Here is a 15,350-nt window from a genome sequence, read left to right as displayed (position 1 = left end):
TCCAAAGCGCCCGAAGGCAGGACAAGAAGCAACGGATGGAAACTAACCAAAGAGAGAAGCAACCTAGGACTAAGGAGAAACTTCCTGGCAGTGAGAACAATTAACCAGTGGAACAACCTGCCTCCAGAAGTGGTGAATGCTCCAACACTGGAAGTTTTTAAGAAGAGACTGGACAGCCATTTTTATGAAATGGTATAGGGTTTCCTGCCTGAGCAGGGGGTTGGACTAGATGACCTCCAAGATCCCTTCCAATGTTGTTGTTGTTGTTGTTGTTGTTGTTGTTATTATTATTATTATTATTATTATTATTATTATTATTATTATTATTATTAAGTTTGAACTATAGAAAGGAATTTAAACAATGTTTAAAATGTGCTAATTTCTAACAAAAAGAGGCCAGCAGAATGAACTTATTAGTTACGTCAGGTTACTCTCACCAATATTAATAATGACCAAAAAAAAGATATCTTACTTAGATCTATTCTTTATAAATATACCTCACGCGAATCCTTTTCGCAAGCAAAAACTATCTTTTCTGAAAATTAAACAACAACACCCACCTGGAGGCACATGTGCAGAATCATCAATATCCATCTGACCCGTGTTCAGGTCTAATTCAATAAAGTATTCTTTCTTGAGTGGGGGGGGAGAAAAAAAAAAGACATTTTTTGAGAGGACAAGGTGTGCCAACGTACACCATTTGTGAAATCAACACTAAATATCAATATATTGCTTTACTTGGCAAGCTAACCACAGAGCCTAAGACTCATTGAGACCCTGACACCATGTAATAAATTCCATCCCTCAGAAGACTAAAATCCCAGCATTTTAGTTTGGAAGACTCAACGCAGAAGGTCCTCGACTTACAAGAGCCCATTTAGTGACCGTTCAAAGTTGCTACACCACTGGGGGGAAAAAAGGGACTCGTCGCCATTTTTCATTCCCCTTGCAGCATCCCCATGCTGTTGTGATCGAAATTTGGATGCTCGGCCATGGGTTCGTATTTACGACGGTCGCAGTAACCCGGGGTCACGTGATCCCCTTTTGCGACCTCCTGACAAGCAAAGTCAGTGGGGAAGCCAGATTCACTTAATAACCGGGCTACCAACTTCACAACTGCAGCGATTCACTGAACAACTGTGGCAAAATAGGTCGCAAAAGGGGGCAAAATTCCCTTAACCCATGTCTCCCTTAGCGACAGAAAATTTAGGCCGTTAAATTGGGGTCGTTAAATCAAGGAGCACCTGTATAGTAAGGTGATACTGCACTGCAATATAACAACTTGCCAGAAGCCATTTAGTCACATTTATAGACTAGAATTTTCTTTAATATCACTTGCCTAAACCCCCTGAAAAATAATTCCTTTGCAGCGGAGGATTTAAAAATTCATGTTATCAAGAAATATCCAGCAATTCTCATATATTCCGATTCAAAGTTGACATACGCCCCATGTGTAGGATGTAGACCACCACTTTTTTTAGGTTAATCCATTCACCCCGGCCCTGCCTCCATTTTTTTTTCATTCTCTGCAACAGGAGGCAAAAAAAAATGTATTTCTCCATATACAAAAAGCGCTAGGAGGAGATGATTACCTTTCTTCGCCCTTTGTACCATATTCGTCTTCTAACTTTCTAAAGGTCTTCTGCGCCTTGGAAACTGCTAACCATTTTTTATACGTATCTATTCAGGAGTAAGGTCCACCGTGCACAGCACCGTACAGTTAAATTAAATTGTTAAATTTTTAAAGAAGCTGTATGTCAAGGCTGCTAACGTCGGATGTTTTTGCATTGACAACAGATGGAAATGCAGCCACCTTTTTCCCTTTTGCTTTTAGAGTTAGATGATGCTGGGAGGAGGGGGATGTGAATGAAAGTCCAGCTAGACATAACAACACTAAACTTAGCGTGAGAATCAAGGTTACTGAGCCCAGAGCTGATAAAAGAATTGGCGGGCTGGAGAGCTGGAGAGGAAGCCTGCGCTTCAAGCTAATAGGGGAATGTGATTTATGACTGTAAATTGGAGGAGGGAAATGTGCTTTGATACTAGGTGCCCAGGGGAGGGGGAATTCAGTTTTTGGCTTCGATAATGTAAGTGCCGATATTCTGCTACTTGAATAAAAGATCCTTTAAGGTAAACAATGCCTGGAAGTTCTTTTAAACAGTTTCATCTGTCGGAACCGTGACACTGTAATGGATGCTTACCAGTTCAGGTATATCTCTCACATTCAGTGGGACCTGAATGAGTCCCAAGTGATTTCTAAAATTAGACATCTCGCTGGTGTCATAATTTGGGTTGCGAAGGTTCATCAGCACCTTTAAAAAGAAGACTAGCATTGACTATGCGTGCGTTAAGAACTACATAAAATATTTTAAAATATCTACTTTGGTCCAATGGGACAATTTGTGCTGGCCACATTTTTGTGCCCACTTCTCCACGGGGGTCCCAACACAGCCAACCAACCACCAGCGTTTATGCTTGGCAGGCCCTCCACCGGTGTGCAGTACACAGATGACTATTAATGGTAATAAAAAGGGTCAAAGTTCTCCAAATTTTGACAGCTTAGATCTGATAGCTTTAGTCTTACATTACCAGCAATGTTATTACTGAGAAACCTTTTTTCAAAACCTGGTGAACAAAATCCGGCATTATGCTTGCTGTGCAGTACACATCTTTACTGTGTAAAAAATGCTGGTTTTGTCCTTCTCTCAGATGAATATATCGTAAGTGTTTTTGGCTTTTACAGGTAGGCCTCGACTTACAACCTTTCACTTAGTGACCATTCAGAGTTACAAATAGCACTGCAAAAAACAGTCTCATGACCATTTTTCATCTGTGCGACTGTTGCAGCCTCCCCATGGTCATGTGATCAAAATTCAGAGGCACGGCAACCGTCCTGTAGGCCAAAATTCACTTAGCAACCGTGTTACTAATTTAATAAATGCCGTGTTTCACTTAACAATTCTGGCAGGAAATGTAAAATGGGGCAAAACTCACCTAACCGTCTTGCTTAGCAACAGAAACGTTGGGCTCAAGTGTGGTCATTAAGTCAAGGACTATCTACAGACAATCCCAAATTTCACTGTCTGCAGTAATGTACAGTTTACTGAAGATCACACTAAAGGTCATTTGTGAATCTAATGACTCAAAAGATCCATTCTCAGGAACTACAAGATTTTGAGTAAAAAAAATGCATATTCAAAACTAACACCTGATCCATTTTTTTATATATTTTTTTGCAAAAACTTACCTCAAGAAAATCTTTAGGTGCATAAACGGGCCTGAAGAGACTTAGATCTGAAATAAAAGATAAAAATAAAAAAGATAAAAATAAAAAAACCCTAAATATTGTGTAGTTATTTGGACTATACAAGGGATAGGCAACCTTGGCTCTTTTATGACTCGTGGACTTCAACTCCCAGAATTCCTGAGCCAGCCATGCTGAGGAGAAAGGGAGAGGTTTCCATGCTTAGCCATGCTGGCTCAGGAGTTCTGGGAGTTGGAGTCCATGAGTCATAAAAGAGCCGAGGTTACCTACCCCTGCCCCAGGGTATAGTTAAAAGCAGGGGTCTTCAAACTTGGCCCTTTTATGACTCGTGGACTTCAACTCCCAGAATTCCTGAGCCAGGAATTATACATTCTATTAATAATAATTATCAAATGTTGTTATTTCAGCCTCATTCTAATATCTAACATCCAGGAATATTTCCAGACAAGTAAATCTCATGCAGAATAATTGAAAGCGCTAATGTAATAATTGAGAACAACTCTTAGAAAGGTTTTTTTTTAAATGAAGAAAAAAAGAATAAACTGAAATATCAATAAATAATTGAGGCTGGTCTATTTTAACTTGTTTAAAATTAAAAGGATAAGGTACATTGGAATCATCAAGATATCTGTGCACCCTTTTGAGAGATGAGTAACACACACACTATATGAGAATACTTGCCCAGAATCAGAAAAAAAATATTGATATGTGGACGATGTGAATAACATAGAAATGGGATCTGTGGACCATTAAATCTTCTAGAAGGCCATGAAATCCTGGCTCTTTATTTGACCCTGAGATATAGTGGTAGATCCTGCAAAATATTGTTGAGGCATCATGAGATTTAGATGCAGGGCTTTTAGATTTTGTCACTGTCAGACATGAAAGGTCAGATCCACACAGAAAGGTCCAATTCAAGTGATTTATTGCTACATACACAATCTTTTCAATTAACGGTTGGTATCTGCTTGGAATTAGATACGGGTCAACAGAATTCAAGAATTGGATTTAGTCCATTTGTGTCTATGTAGGGATTCTAGGCTGATCACTCTTTTAACTCCGCTCTCAGGTTCCGTGTAATTCTTATGGTCATTTTAGTTTTAGGGTTGTTGTGAGTCACCCAAAGTTGTTTTAAGATAGGTGGACATTCCAATCTTTTAAATAAATAAATAAAATATTGTACGAGCATATGTCATTAGTGAAAATCAGCACAACCCCCTCCCCGCCACCCGGGGAAAAAAAATACACCCCCAGGGACTTGAGACACAATAAGCCAGGCGTCTTCAAACTTGGCCCTTTTAGGACTTGTGGACTTCAACTAAAAGGGCCAGGTTTGAAGACCCCTGCAATAACAATTCAGACATAAAACATTTCAGAAAGCCAAGTATTCAATCATACGTGTAACTTAATTTGTTAACTTTGTATAGAAGGGGGGGTATACACATACACACACACGTATATATGTATATATGTATATATATATATATATATGTATATATATATATATATATATATATATGTATGTATGTATGTATGTATGTATATGTATATGTATATGTATATGTATATGTATATGTATATGTATATGTATATGTATATGTATATGTATATGTGTGTGTATATATATATATTTACATATTTTCCCCTGGGAAAGAAAACAGGAATGGGTTTGTCTTTGTTGTCTGTGGTACCATAATGAGCAACTTGTATTTCAAGAGACAGTTATATCATAAAGGTAAAGGTTCCCCCGCACGTGCATGCTAGTCGTTTCCAACTCTAGGGGCCGGTGCTCATCCCCCTTTCAAAGCCGAAGAACCAGTGCTTGCCGAGGACGTCTCCATGGTCATGTGGCCGGCATGACTAGACGCCAAAGGCGCACAAAACGCTTCCCACCGTAGTGGTCCCTATTTTTCTACTTGCATTTTTATGTGCTTTCGAACTGCTAGGTTGGCAGAAGCTGGGATGAGTAACAGGCGCTCACTCTGTTACGCGGCACTCGGGATTCGACTCGTCAAACTGCCGACCTTCTGATCGACAAGCTCAGCGTCCTAACCCACTGAGCCACTGCGTCCCAGTTATATCATAGAGGAAATTAATAAAGAGAACTTTCTCCTACAGCTTATAACAGGAGATAGAGAAGAAAAGCACAATTCAGATCTCTGAAAAGCTTTTGACATCTTCAACCCTTTAGGGTAGGGAGATGTTTCCTGTCTTTCTCTTATATATATTCTCTTTTTAAAGTAGTAAAAGTAAGTTTGCACGTGCGCATATCCTGAGTCCGATTTTAATTTTCATAACGAAGGTGTGCTATACCTGGTTCATCCGTTCCCATTTCGTTCCATTTATTCAAAAGTTCTTTTTGCTCACTCAGTGGTCTCTGTAGAGCATAAAAAAAAAAAAGGGTGCAGTCAAATCTAATAGAGACCCATACCTAAAATATACAATGAGATTATAGATAAACTTTATATTTAATAACAACGGTACCTTCTGCGATAATGGAATGCCAAGTTCTATACACATGCTGTTTAGGCTCTTCAAAATACGTTTTTCCCAGTTTGCCTGGAGAAGAGAACATATATCAACAGAATCAGTTCAGGTATTCTCCCGTTTACTCTTGCAATTTAAATTTTAAATACCACTATATATTATATGCGTGCATACATTTCCATCTCACCTGCCTATTCCAAGCAGGGCAATGTCAAGTCCACACTTCCCAATTGTGTTTACTGTGCACAGCTGCAGAAGTAGTTTTTAAGTATTGGCAGAGAAACCCTGCCAATGTTATCTTGTTCAGAAAACAGAACAGGACAATTGGTGGCATATTACTGTTTTAATATCCATAGCCAGTGAGCACGGAGCAAATATTGTACCACACAATCCAGTGCAGTAGTCAAGGGATGACAGAGAATGAGGTGGCTGGATGGAGTCACTGAAGCAGTAGGCGTGAGCCTAAATGGACTCCAGAGGATGGTAGAGGACAGGAAGGCCTGGAGGAACGTTGTCCATGGCGTCACGATGGGTTGGACACGACTTCGCAACTAACAACAACAACCTCATTGTCCTCCCCTTCTTCTCTTGCCCTCAATCTTTTGTGTGTGTGTGTGTGTGTGTGTGTGTGTGTGTAAATTTTTTGGATTGCTAACGAAGAATTAAAGGGAGACTAATATCCAAAAAATTTACACAAATATGAGCTGTCACTGTTGTGACTACAGCCTGTGGATGGCCTTGGGTTAGGCTGAAACAGGCAATAAGATTTGTCCCGTGTTTGGGGCCTAGCAAGGTATTCTAAAATACTTAACACTTCACACACACACACACACACACACACACACACACACACACACACAAACACACACACACACACACAAATATATATAGTTTTGATAGGGAAAATGAAGACAAAAAAGTTAAATAGCACATATTTCAGTCTTTTATATATATATGTTTGGGGCCTAGCAAGGTAATCTAAATAGTTAACAAGCATTTAACACATATCTCCCTTGCTTCTCAGCTAACAAAGTGAGATATAGCTTGTGGCCTAGAGGTAAAAACAACTGCCTAATGTGCAATCAGCCCAGGTTCGAATCTCAGAAGGGTATGGCTGACTGATGAAAACAAATAAGTTTGAAATGCATATCAGTGTCCCTTTAATTCTTTGTTAGCAATCTAAAAAAAATTTACACAAATATAAGCTGTCACTGTTGTGACTACTGCCTGTCGATGGCCTTCGGTTAGGCTGAAACAGGAAATAAAGATTTGTCCCATGTTTGGGGCCTAGCAAGGTAATCTAAATAGTTAACAAGCATTTTTTTTTTTATTGAAAAGTTTTAAAATACAATTTTCCTTTAAAAAACCCCCCTTCCCCCTCCCTCCTCCCCCCCTACCTCCCCTCCTCCCCCCTCCCTCCTCCCCCCCCTACCTCCCCCCCTCCCCCCCCTACTTCCCAGAGCTGAATACAAGGTATATATATATAAAAAAAAGCAAACCTAAGCAACCATATACTAACAACTATAAATTCTAAAATCCATCACTCTCTAGCTTATATAGGATAAAACAAACCTTAACAATATTAAATATATATATATAAAAAAGCTAGAATAAGAAAAGGACACTCTCTAGCTTATATAGAATGGAACAAACCTTAATAGTATTAAACATATATTAAAGACAAAAAAAAAAGGAAAAAGAAAAAAAAACCCTTCTCAACCCTATACTTATCCTAAATAAACTCCATCCATTTTATCCATTCCATGATATAACATTCTTACAAATAATTTTCCAAATTAACCAAGGATCCCAAATCAAAAAAACTTTAAAGTCAACTCTTCTGTAATCGACCGTTCCTCTTCCAGTTAACAAGCATTTTACATACATATATACATATATACATACATACATACAGACAGACAGACAGACAGACAGACAGATAGATAGATAGATAGTTACATGTTTTCCCCTGTGAAAGAAAACAGGAATGGGATAGTCTCAATTTATTGTACTTTGAGGCAGGTGGTGGTGCTGGTGGTGGGAAACAGCCCTATCTTCCTCTGTTTATTTTCCATTTGAGAATTACTTTTCTGCAATTACTGTTTTTAAAAAGAACAGTCTGGAGAACAACGTTATACATACATAAAAAATCTGCCATGACTGTTTCATATCTATCATATGTAGTGCGGTAATAAAAATGGGGGAATGTAATGGAACTGCCACACGTCAACTCATTTGGGGGACAATAGATTACTAACCCCAGGTAACACACCGTGCTTCTATTTTTACGGATCACTGATTGGATTTTTTTTTTCATCCGGCAAACTCTGGCGAAACCTCTTCCTTTTATACTTTTGAAAAGAATTTTTCAGGTACGGTGTTTACATCGCTGCAATTAACCCAACTATTTCGTGCACAGGGCGATATATGTTAGTTTTTTTAATGCTTAAAGAGCAGATGGGCAGAGATGATAGTCGCTGAATATAGCGATGCTGTGCCTGATTGTTCGCTGGTTTCATTTTAACTGTCTGTTAACTGTTGGTTTCATTTTAACTGTCTACAAAAGATCAGAAATGTCTTAAGCTTTTACTGTCAATCCTCTTCAAATATTTATTATCCTCAGACATACTGAATGGTCGATATTATCACATCTACTCTAATAAGAGCTTAAGTGGAACGTTCTGGCTTGTCCAAATTATCCGGTAGATGGAACGCCATGAATTGATTAGAATTCTGTGCGCTTCTTTTTCAAACTCCTGTAAAATCACTTTTCAACCTTACCCTAATAATACATTCTTCACTCTCTGCTGTCACGGCATGCTGCCCCAGATAAAAATATAAGACACAAAGGTCTGTATAATGCCATGGCATCGGACTGCTAACCACCTCGGCTGAGCAGTTAATTCTAAACATAAGCCTTGGTTGGGTTAATTAGTAACACTGGGAAGGTTAAAGTCACAAGGATGCCAGTATTTATTTATTTCACAGATGTGTATGGCTGCCCATCTCAAACAGATGATTCTGGGCAGCTAACAATACTTTCAAATGAGACTCCTCCATACAGGCAATACACAGCAAGAAAGGATAGGTAGTTCTCGACTTAACGACCACAAGTTGAGACCAAAACATCAGTCGTTAAATGAGACATTTGTTAAGTGAGTTCTGCCCCACTTGAAGACCTTACTTGCCCCACTTATTAAGTTGTCGAGTTAATAACCTGGTTCTTAACTGAATCTGGCTTCCCACGTTGACTTTGTCTGACAGAAGGTTGCAAAAGGGGATCAGGAGACTCCGGGGCACTGCAACCGTCGTAAATACATCTCAGTTGCCAAGCCTTTGCATTTTGATCAAATGATCACGAGGTTGCTACAGCGGTCGTAACCGTGAAAAACGGCCCTAAGCCCTCTTTTTCAGGGCTGTCGTAACTCTGAACGGTTGCTAAATGAAACGTCGCAAGTCGAAGACCACCCGAAGTCCTTTTAAGAAAGGGGAGGAGGCTCGCTCCTTTTGTGAAAGGTGCACAGGCTGCCTTGCTGATTGTTTTAAGAATGGCTACTTACATATCTCACGGACCTGAAAGCCAGATTTAATTGTGTGCTGCTTGAGGCCGGGGGAGCACAAATACACAAATGTATTTATTGATTATTGTTTATTTATTAAATTGGTCTGCCGCTCATCTCCTTCGCAGCGACTCTGGCCGACATACAGCTTTAAAAGCAATAAAACCATTCCAAAAACAAACATTCCTAAAAACGATACAAGCTGAATTACGATCCAGATGAAGTCGCAATGAACAGATGGGGAGGGAAGGGGGAAGGATGTAAGATTTCCTCTTAATTCATCAACCCCCTTCCAGTGTGAAATTCCCCCAAGCCAACTGGCAGAACCAGACCAAATGCTTAGTCTAGATGGGGAAGAAATGGAGGTAGTGACAGGTTTTATTTTCCTGGGCTCCAAGATCACCGCAGACGGGGACTGCAGCCAAGTAATTAAAAGACGCTTGCTCCTGGGGAGGAAAGCCATGGCAAATCTAGACAGCACACTAAAAAGCAGAGACGTCACCCTGCCAACAAAAGTGCGTACAGTCAAGGCTATGGTCTTCCCCAGTTGCAATGTATGGCTGTGAAAGTTGGACCACAAGAAAGGCTGAGCGCCAAAGAATTGAGGCCTTTGAACGATGGTGCTGGAGAAGACTCCTGCGAGTCCCTTGGACTGCAAGGCGATCAAACCGGTCAGTCCTAGAGGAGATCAACCCCGACTGCTCTTTAGAAGGCCAGATCCTGAAGTTGAAACTCAAATACTTTGGCCACCTAATGAGAAGGAAGGACTCACTGGAGAAGAGCCTAATGCTGGGAAAGGTTGAGGGCAAGAGAAGAACGGGACGACAGAGAATGAGGTGGCTGGATGGAGTCACTGAAGCAGTAGGTGTGAGACTAAATAGACTCCAGAAGATGGTAGAGGACAGGAAGGCCTGGAGGAACGTTGTCCATGGGGTTGCGATGGGTCGGACACGACTTCGCAACTAACAACAACAAAGATATCCATATTTGAGCTGTGCAGTAAAATTTAATCACATCAAACCTGAGCTTTTCTCATGTAAGCCAAAGGTTCCTTGATATGTTCAGGAGGCACTGATGGAGAACAAGGTAAAGGAAACCTAAAAGAAAAAAAAATAGGTACATTTTAGTGCAAGTACTACCGTATTTTCCGGCGTATAAGACTGGGCGTATAAGACGACCCCCTACTTTTCCTGTTAAATTATAGGGTTTGGGCTATACTCACCGTATAAGACTACCCCACTGCATACAAAGTCTGCTTGGATTGGGTGGGTCAGCTCTCCCTCCCTGCCTGCCCAGCCCTCCCTGTCTCCAAGACGATCCGAGCAGTAGTACGCAATTTTTTTTAAAAAAATCCCATTTATATCCTGCCCTTCTCCGAAGACTCAGGGAAGCTTACAATATAAAGCACAGCGCGCAGGCTATAGCATGCAGTCCCGGCACAGGTCCGTCGGCAGGCAAGGGAACAGCTAGCATGTTTTGTAGTGCCCAGGCTCCCTGTACGGCAAGGCAGACTGGGCTGTCCTCCTGAGTGCCTGCGGGGTTCTCAGCAAAGCCCTGTGATGCAGGCGCGTGCAAACGCCATGAAGCAGCTGGTTGTCGGGTTTGCAGAGCCAGGAACCGACGATCAGCTGATAGTCGGGCTTACTGATTATGGGCGACCTCCTCCCTTGCTTGTCGGAGCACCAGGTCATGGAGCGAGCCATGTGCAGTGGGGGGGGGGTGAGTAGGTGAAGCAGGGCTTGTTTTGGAACAAGACCCCCTGCGTAGTGTCGGGCCTGCAGGGCTCGACAACGGACAGCAATTTTGTGATTCCCTCCCCGTCTCCCCCCCTATCAATGAGCTGCCGAGGTTGCCTGCGTGTGTGTATGTGTGGAGGGGTGTTGCCTCTGGTTTTTCCTGTAACATCGGACAATAAAACTGCCCCTAACACTAACACCCGGCTTCATGGGTTAAAAAATCATCTTATACGCCGGAAAATACGGTATTTAGACCCACATTTCTGGATACATCTTTATAGCTCAGATTTTTCTTAGAGATAAGTAAATTTTCAGGCACAGTATATAGCACTAGCACTAAGACTTATACCATTGCATAGTGCTTTATAGCAGGGGTCCCCAACCCCGGATCTGTGGACCGGTATCAGACCACGGCATGCCAGCAACCGGGCCGCACAAACAAGCAAAGCCCCATCCACGGGATGCAGGCAGCACACAAAACCACACGCCCTCCAGTCCACGGAAAAACCTCTCTCCACGGAACTGGCCCCTGGTGCCCAAACGGTTCGGGACCTCTGCTTTATAGCACTTCACAGTGCTTTACAGCCCTGTCTAAGCCGTTTAGAGTCAGCCTATTGGCCCCAACAATCCGGGCCTTCATTTTACCGACCTCAGAAGGATGGAAGGCTGAGTTAACCTTGAGATGGTCAGGATCGAACTGCTGGCAGTCAGCATAATTAGCCTGCAATACTGCAGGCTAACCACCGCGCCACCACGTCTCTCAATATAGGGAGTGATGATCAATCCATGGCCTTGTGAAATACTGCTAGAGGCAATTATGTTTCACTATTTATCTTGGCTATACGGTAGGGTGACATTGAAGGGAAATATTAGGAACTGATAATTGCTTCGAAGACTTAACGTCAGACAACTCATTCTTTGTTCCCTGCTAACTTCCCACAAGGCCAATGGGGAAGTCTGCAAGAAGTCAAAAATCATAACCACGTTAAGTCCTCGCTTAATAACCCAAACGATCCTATTAGGAGGGTCTAATGTGTTCAACCAAGAATGAGTTGCAATGGAAACAAATGCCGTACAGGTAGTCCTTGACGTACAACCATTCTCCTTAATGATCAAAGTTGTTGTTGCTGTTGTCCACCCTGTTGACCCATGACTGTTGCACTAGGCTTGCCACCAATCTTATTGTGAAGTATGCAGAGGATATCACAGTAGTGGGCCTTATTCAGAATGACAATGAAGCTGCTTACTACAAGGTAGAGGATTTGGTGAACTGGTGTAACAAAAACAGCCTCGTTTTAAACATAGGAAAAACTAAACAGATCATTGTCGATTTCAGAAAAGGCAGACACAACCACACACCTCTGTGTATTAATGATTCCTCTGTGGAGGTGGTTAGCAGCACCATGTTTCTGGAGGTGCAGCTAACGAGTAGGCTAGTTTGGTCGCTCAACAGTGAGACACTGGTGAAGTGGGCACAGCAGTGCCTGCATTTTTTGCGTCGCATGAGAAAAGCTCATCTTCTTTCCCCTGTCCTAACCACTTTCCACAGAGGGAGGATCGAGAGTATCCTGTCATACAGCATCACAGTCTGGTTTGGAAGCATCCCTGCTTCAGACAGGAAGGTGGTGCAGAGAGTGGTGAGGACAGCAGAAAAATATTATTGGCAGTTCACTTCCTTCTATCCAGGCCATGGCACATAAGCGTTACTTGAGCAGGGTCCGCAGGATTGCCTGGGACACTACACATCTTCTTCACAACCTGTTTTCCTTGTTACCTTCTGGGAGGAGGCTTCATGTGATCCGAAGCAGAACATACAGATTTGTTCCATACAGCTTCAACTTCGTGAACTCTCAAGCTTTCTTTCCGCTATGTATTCAAAATGGACACTGATTAACATTTATATGTATATATATGTATGGGTGTAGGTATACCTATATACATATGTATATGTATATGTAATGTACATAGCATGTGTATGTGTGTAATTTATGTGTATGGGTAGATCTATACTTTATTTTAAGAACAGCCAACAGAATTTCATTTTTAATCTGTGCCAGTGTGCTCACAGTAAGGTTACCTTATCTAAAGTTACAACAGCATTGATAAGAGTAATTTGTGGCCAGTTTTCACACTTACAACTATTGCAATATCCCTATGGTCACATGATCAAGATTTGGGCTCTTGGCAACTGGCATGTACTTATGACAGTTGCATGGTCCCAAGGTCATGTGATCACGATTTATAACCTTCCCAGCTGCCTTCCGACAAGCAAAATCAATGGGGAAGCCAGATTCACTTAGCAGCTGCAGCAATTTGCTTAACAATTGTGGCAGAAAAGGTCATAACATGGGGCACAACTCACTTTAACAATGGGAATTTGGAGGTCAATTGTGGCTGTAAAGTCGAGGACCACCTGCACACATCAAGTTGTTCTGTTCCAGCCTACGACCAGCCCTGTTTGTGTGTCAGGGACAACCCCTTTTTTCTTTTTACAGTCAATAGGCTGGAAAAACCCAACCCAAATTTATTTACAGTTCAAACAAAAAAGCAACAGAATAAATGAATCAAAATACCAAACAAGAGTTAAACAGAAGTAGCAAGAACAGATCAGGATTCTCTTTGAATGTCTCCAAACGGTTGCCTTCAGCAACCAGCCCCGGCCGGACTTTCCCCTTTTATTATCAGTCCCAAGGCATGGCTTCTCACTGCCTTCTCCTCCTCTCACTGAGTTGCCTCATTGATTTTCTCTGCTCTGCTCTGCTGGATTGCCTTCTGCTTCTAGCGTCTCTGAACAGATTCAGCTGTGACTCCTCTGAGTCTGACACCTTGTGCTCACATAGCTGAGCCTCATGAGGAACATGACTGGAGGGGCAAGGCTGAGAGTCCTGCAGTGCATCAGAGCCTCCCTCCTACACCAAAGGCTCTCCAAACCCCTCCTCCTCCTCCTCAGATTCCTCGGACTCAGCTGCTGGGAGCACAGGCTGACACTGAATCACAACACAAGTTAGGGTTTCCCAAGCTGCGAAATATACCTCGCCTGAAGAAGTGCAGACAGAATCCAGGGCAGAAGTGAAGAACTTCTTTTACTTACACTTCGTTATAAGAGATCCATCTTTCCCACAGTTTTACTGTATGGTTTTGGTGTTTGGATTTGTAGGGAATGTTGCACATTAAGGTTACACTAAAGAAAAGTGCGATGGCAAAATTTTAGGAGCCTCTGAGGTAAGAAATACTTCATGCAAACATGATGCAAAAGTTACACCAGCACGGAGACAGAAACAAAACTCACATACTGATTTCTCTATAAACAGCATTGTGCAGCTTCTTTTCCCAACCTGGCAAAATAAAAGTTTAAAAAAAACCTGAAGGTTAGAAAAAACTCATAATTCGGATGTTAAAAACTTGAGAATAATTGGATGGGGTAGGAAAGAGAATTTTTAGTATTAAAAACACATGAAAGCGCAGAACATAATTCATTCATGCTTAATTTTGTTTAAAACATTTCTCCCTTGTACTGTATGTACCTTATATACTGGGAATTAATATCCAATCTAAGTTCAAAAGGCAAGTGAATGTCTGAAATTGATTTCCAAGTAAAGGTCCACAGTAAGGCAATTTGACAATTGCACAAAATCTCCCAATGTCCTGAAGCATCCATTCCCATTCATTCTATGCCATTTTAGAGAGAAGCAATCTGGAATTAAGGAGAAACTTTCTGACAGAGAGAACAATTAACCAGTGGAACAGCTTGCCTCCAGAAATTGTGGGTGCTCCATCACTGGAGGTTTTTAAGAAGAGACTGGACAGTCACTTGTCTGAGATGGTATAAGCCCTAGTTTTGGGATGAGGCACACACCTAAAAATCAAGCTAGGGCGCAGGTGGGGGGTGGAGCTGCCCCACCCACCCCGCACCCACTTACCTTGCAGCCAGGCCTCTCCTCACCGGCCCACGGTTTCTTCTGAGGCGTCTTCTGCAGACAGGCCTGCATTTCTCAGTCACAGGGCTTTCCGGAAGGCCTATTCTGCAAGACCTCAGTAGCAAAGCACCAAGCTATGGATTGAATCCATAGCTTGCTACTCAGCTGCTTAGGCCTTCTGGAAAGGCCTGGCTACAAAATGCAGGTTCGAATGCAGCTGCAGAACTTTGGCCCCAGAAAAAGTGGACCGGCTGGGTGGGGCTGTCGGTGCCAGAGGTGAGGTAAAGCCTACTCAAAAATAAGACCTGGTGCCTCTTTCGGAGAAACACGGTACTTGCAAGGCTTCAAAGGGCAATATATGAGTCCAAGCCAAAATTGTTGTTGT

At 41.9% G+C, this 15,350-nt stretch overlaps 1 protein-coding gene across 1 annotated transcript in view; it reads right to left on the bottom strand.

Moving 5' to 3' along the window:
- Window positions 1-15,350, bottom strand: part of TBC1D19 (TBC1 domain family member 19) — a 74,625-nt gene that overhangs the window by 47,831 nt on the left and 11,444 nt on the right. The window contains exons 3-9 of the mRNA XM_081332637.1: window positions 14,338-14,383; window positions 10,334-10,409; window positions 5,750-5,824; window positions 5,579-5,642; window positions 3,248-3,294; window positions 2,202-2,312; window positions 561-633 (exon numbers count right to left, since the gene is read on the bottom strand). Coding sequence (XP_081188763.1) covers window positions 561-633; window positions 2,202-2,312; window positions 3,248-3,294; window positions 5,579-5,642; window positions 5,750-5,824; window positions 10,334-10,409; window positions 14,338-14,383 — 492 coding nt within the window. The remainder of the gene's footprint in view (window positions 1-560; window positions 634-2,201; window positions 2,313-3,247; window positions 3,295-5,578; window positions 5,643-5,749; window positions 5,825-10,333; window positions 10,410-14,337; window positions 14,384-15,350) is intronic.

Source organism: Vipera berus, assembly GCF_964194415.1.
Source record: "Vipera berus genome assembly, chromosome: 7".
NCBI lineage: Eukaryota > Metazoa > Chordata > Lepidosauria > Squamata > Viperidae > Vipera > Vipera berus.
This window is presented reverse-complemented; position numbering and strand designations above follow the sequence as displayed.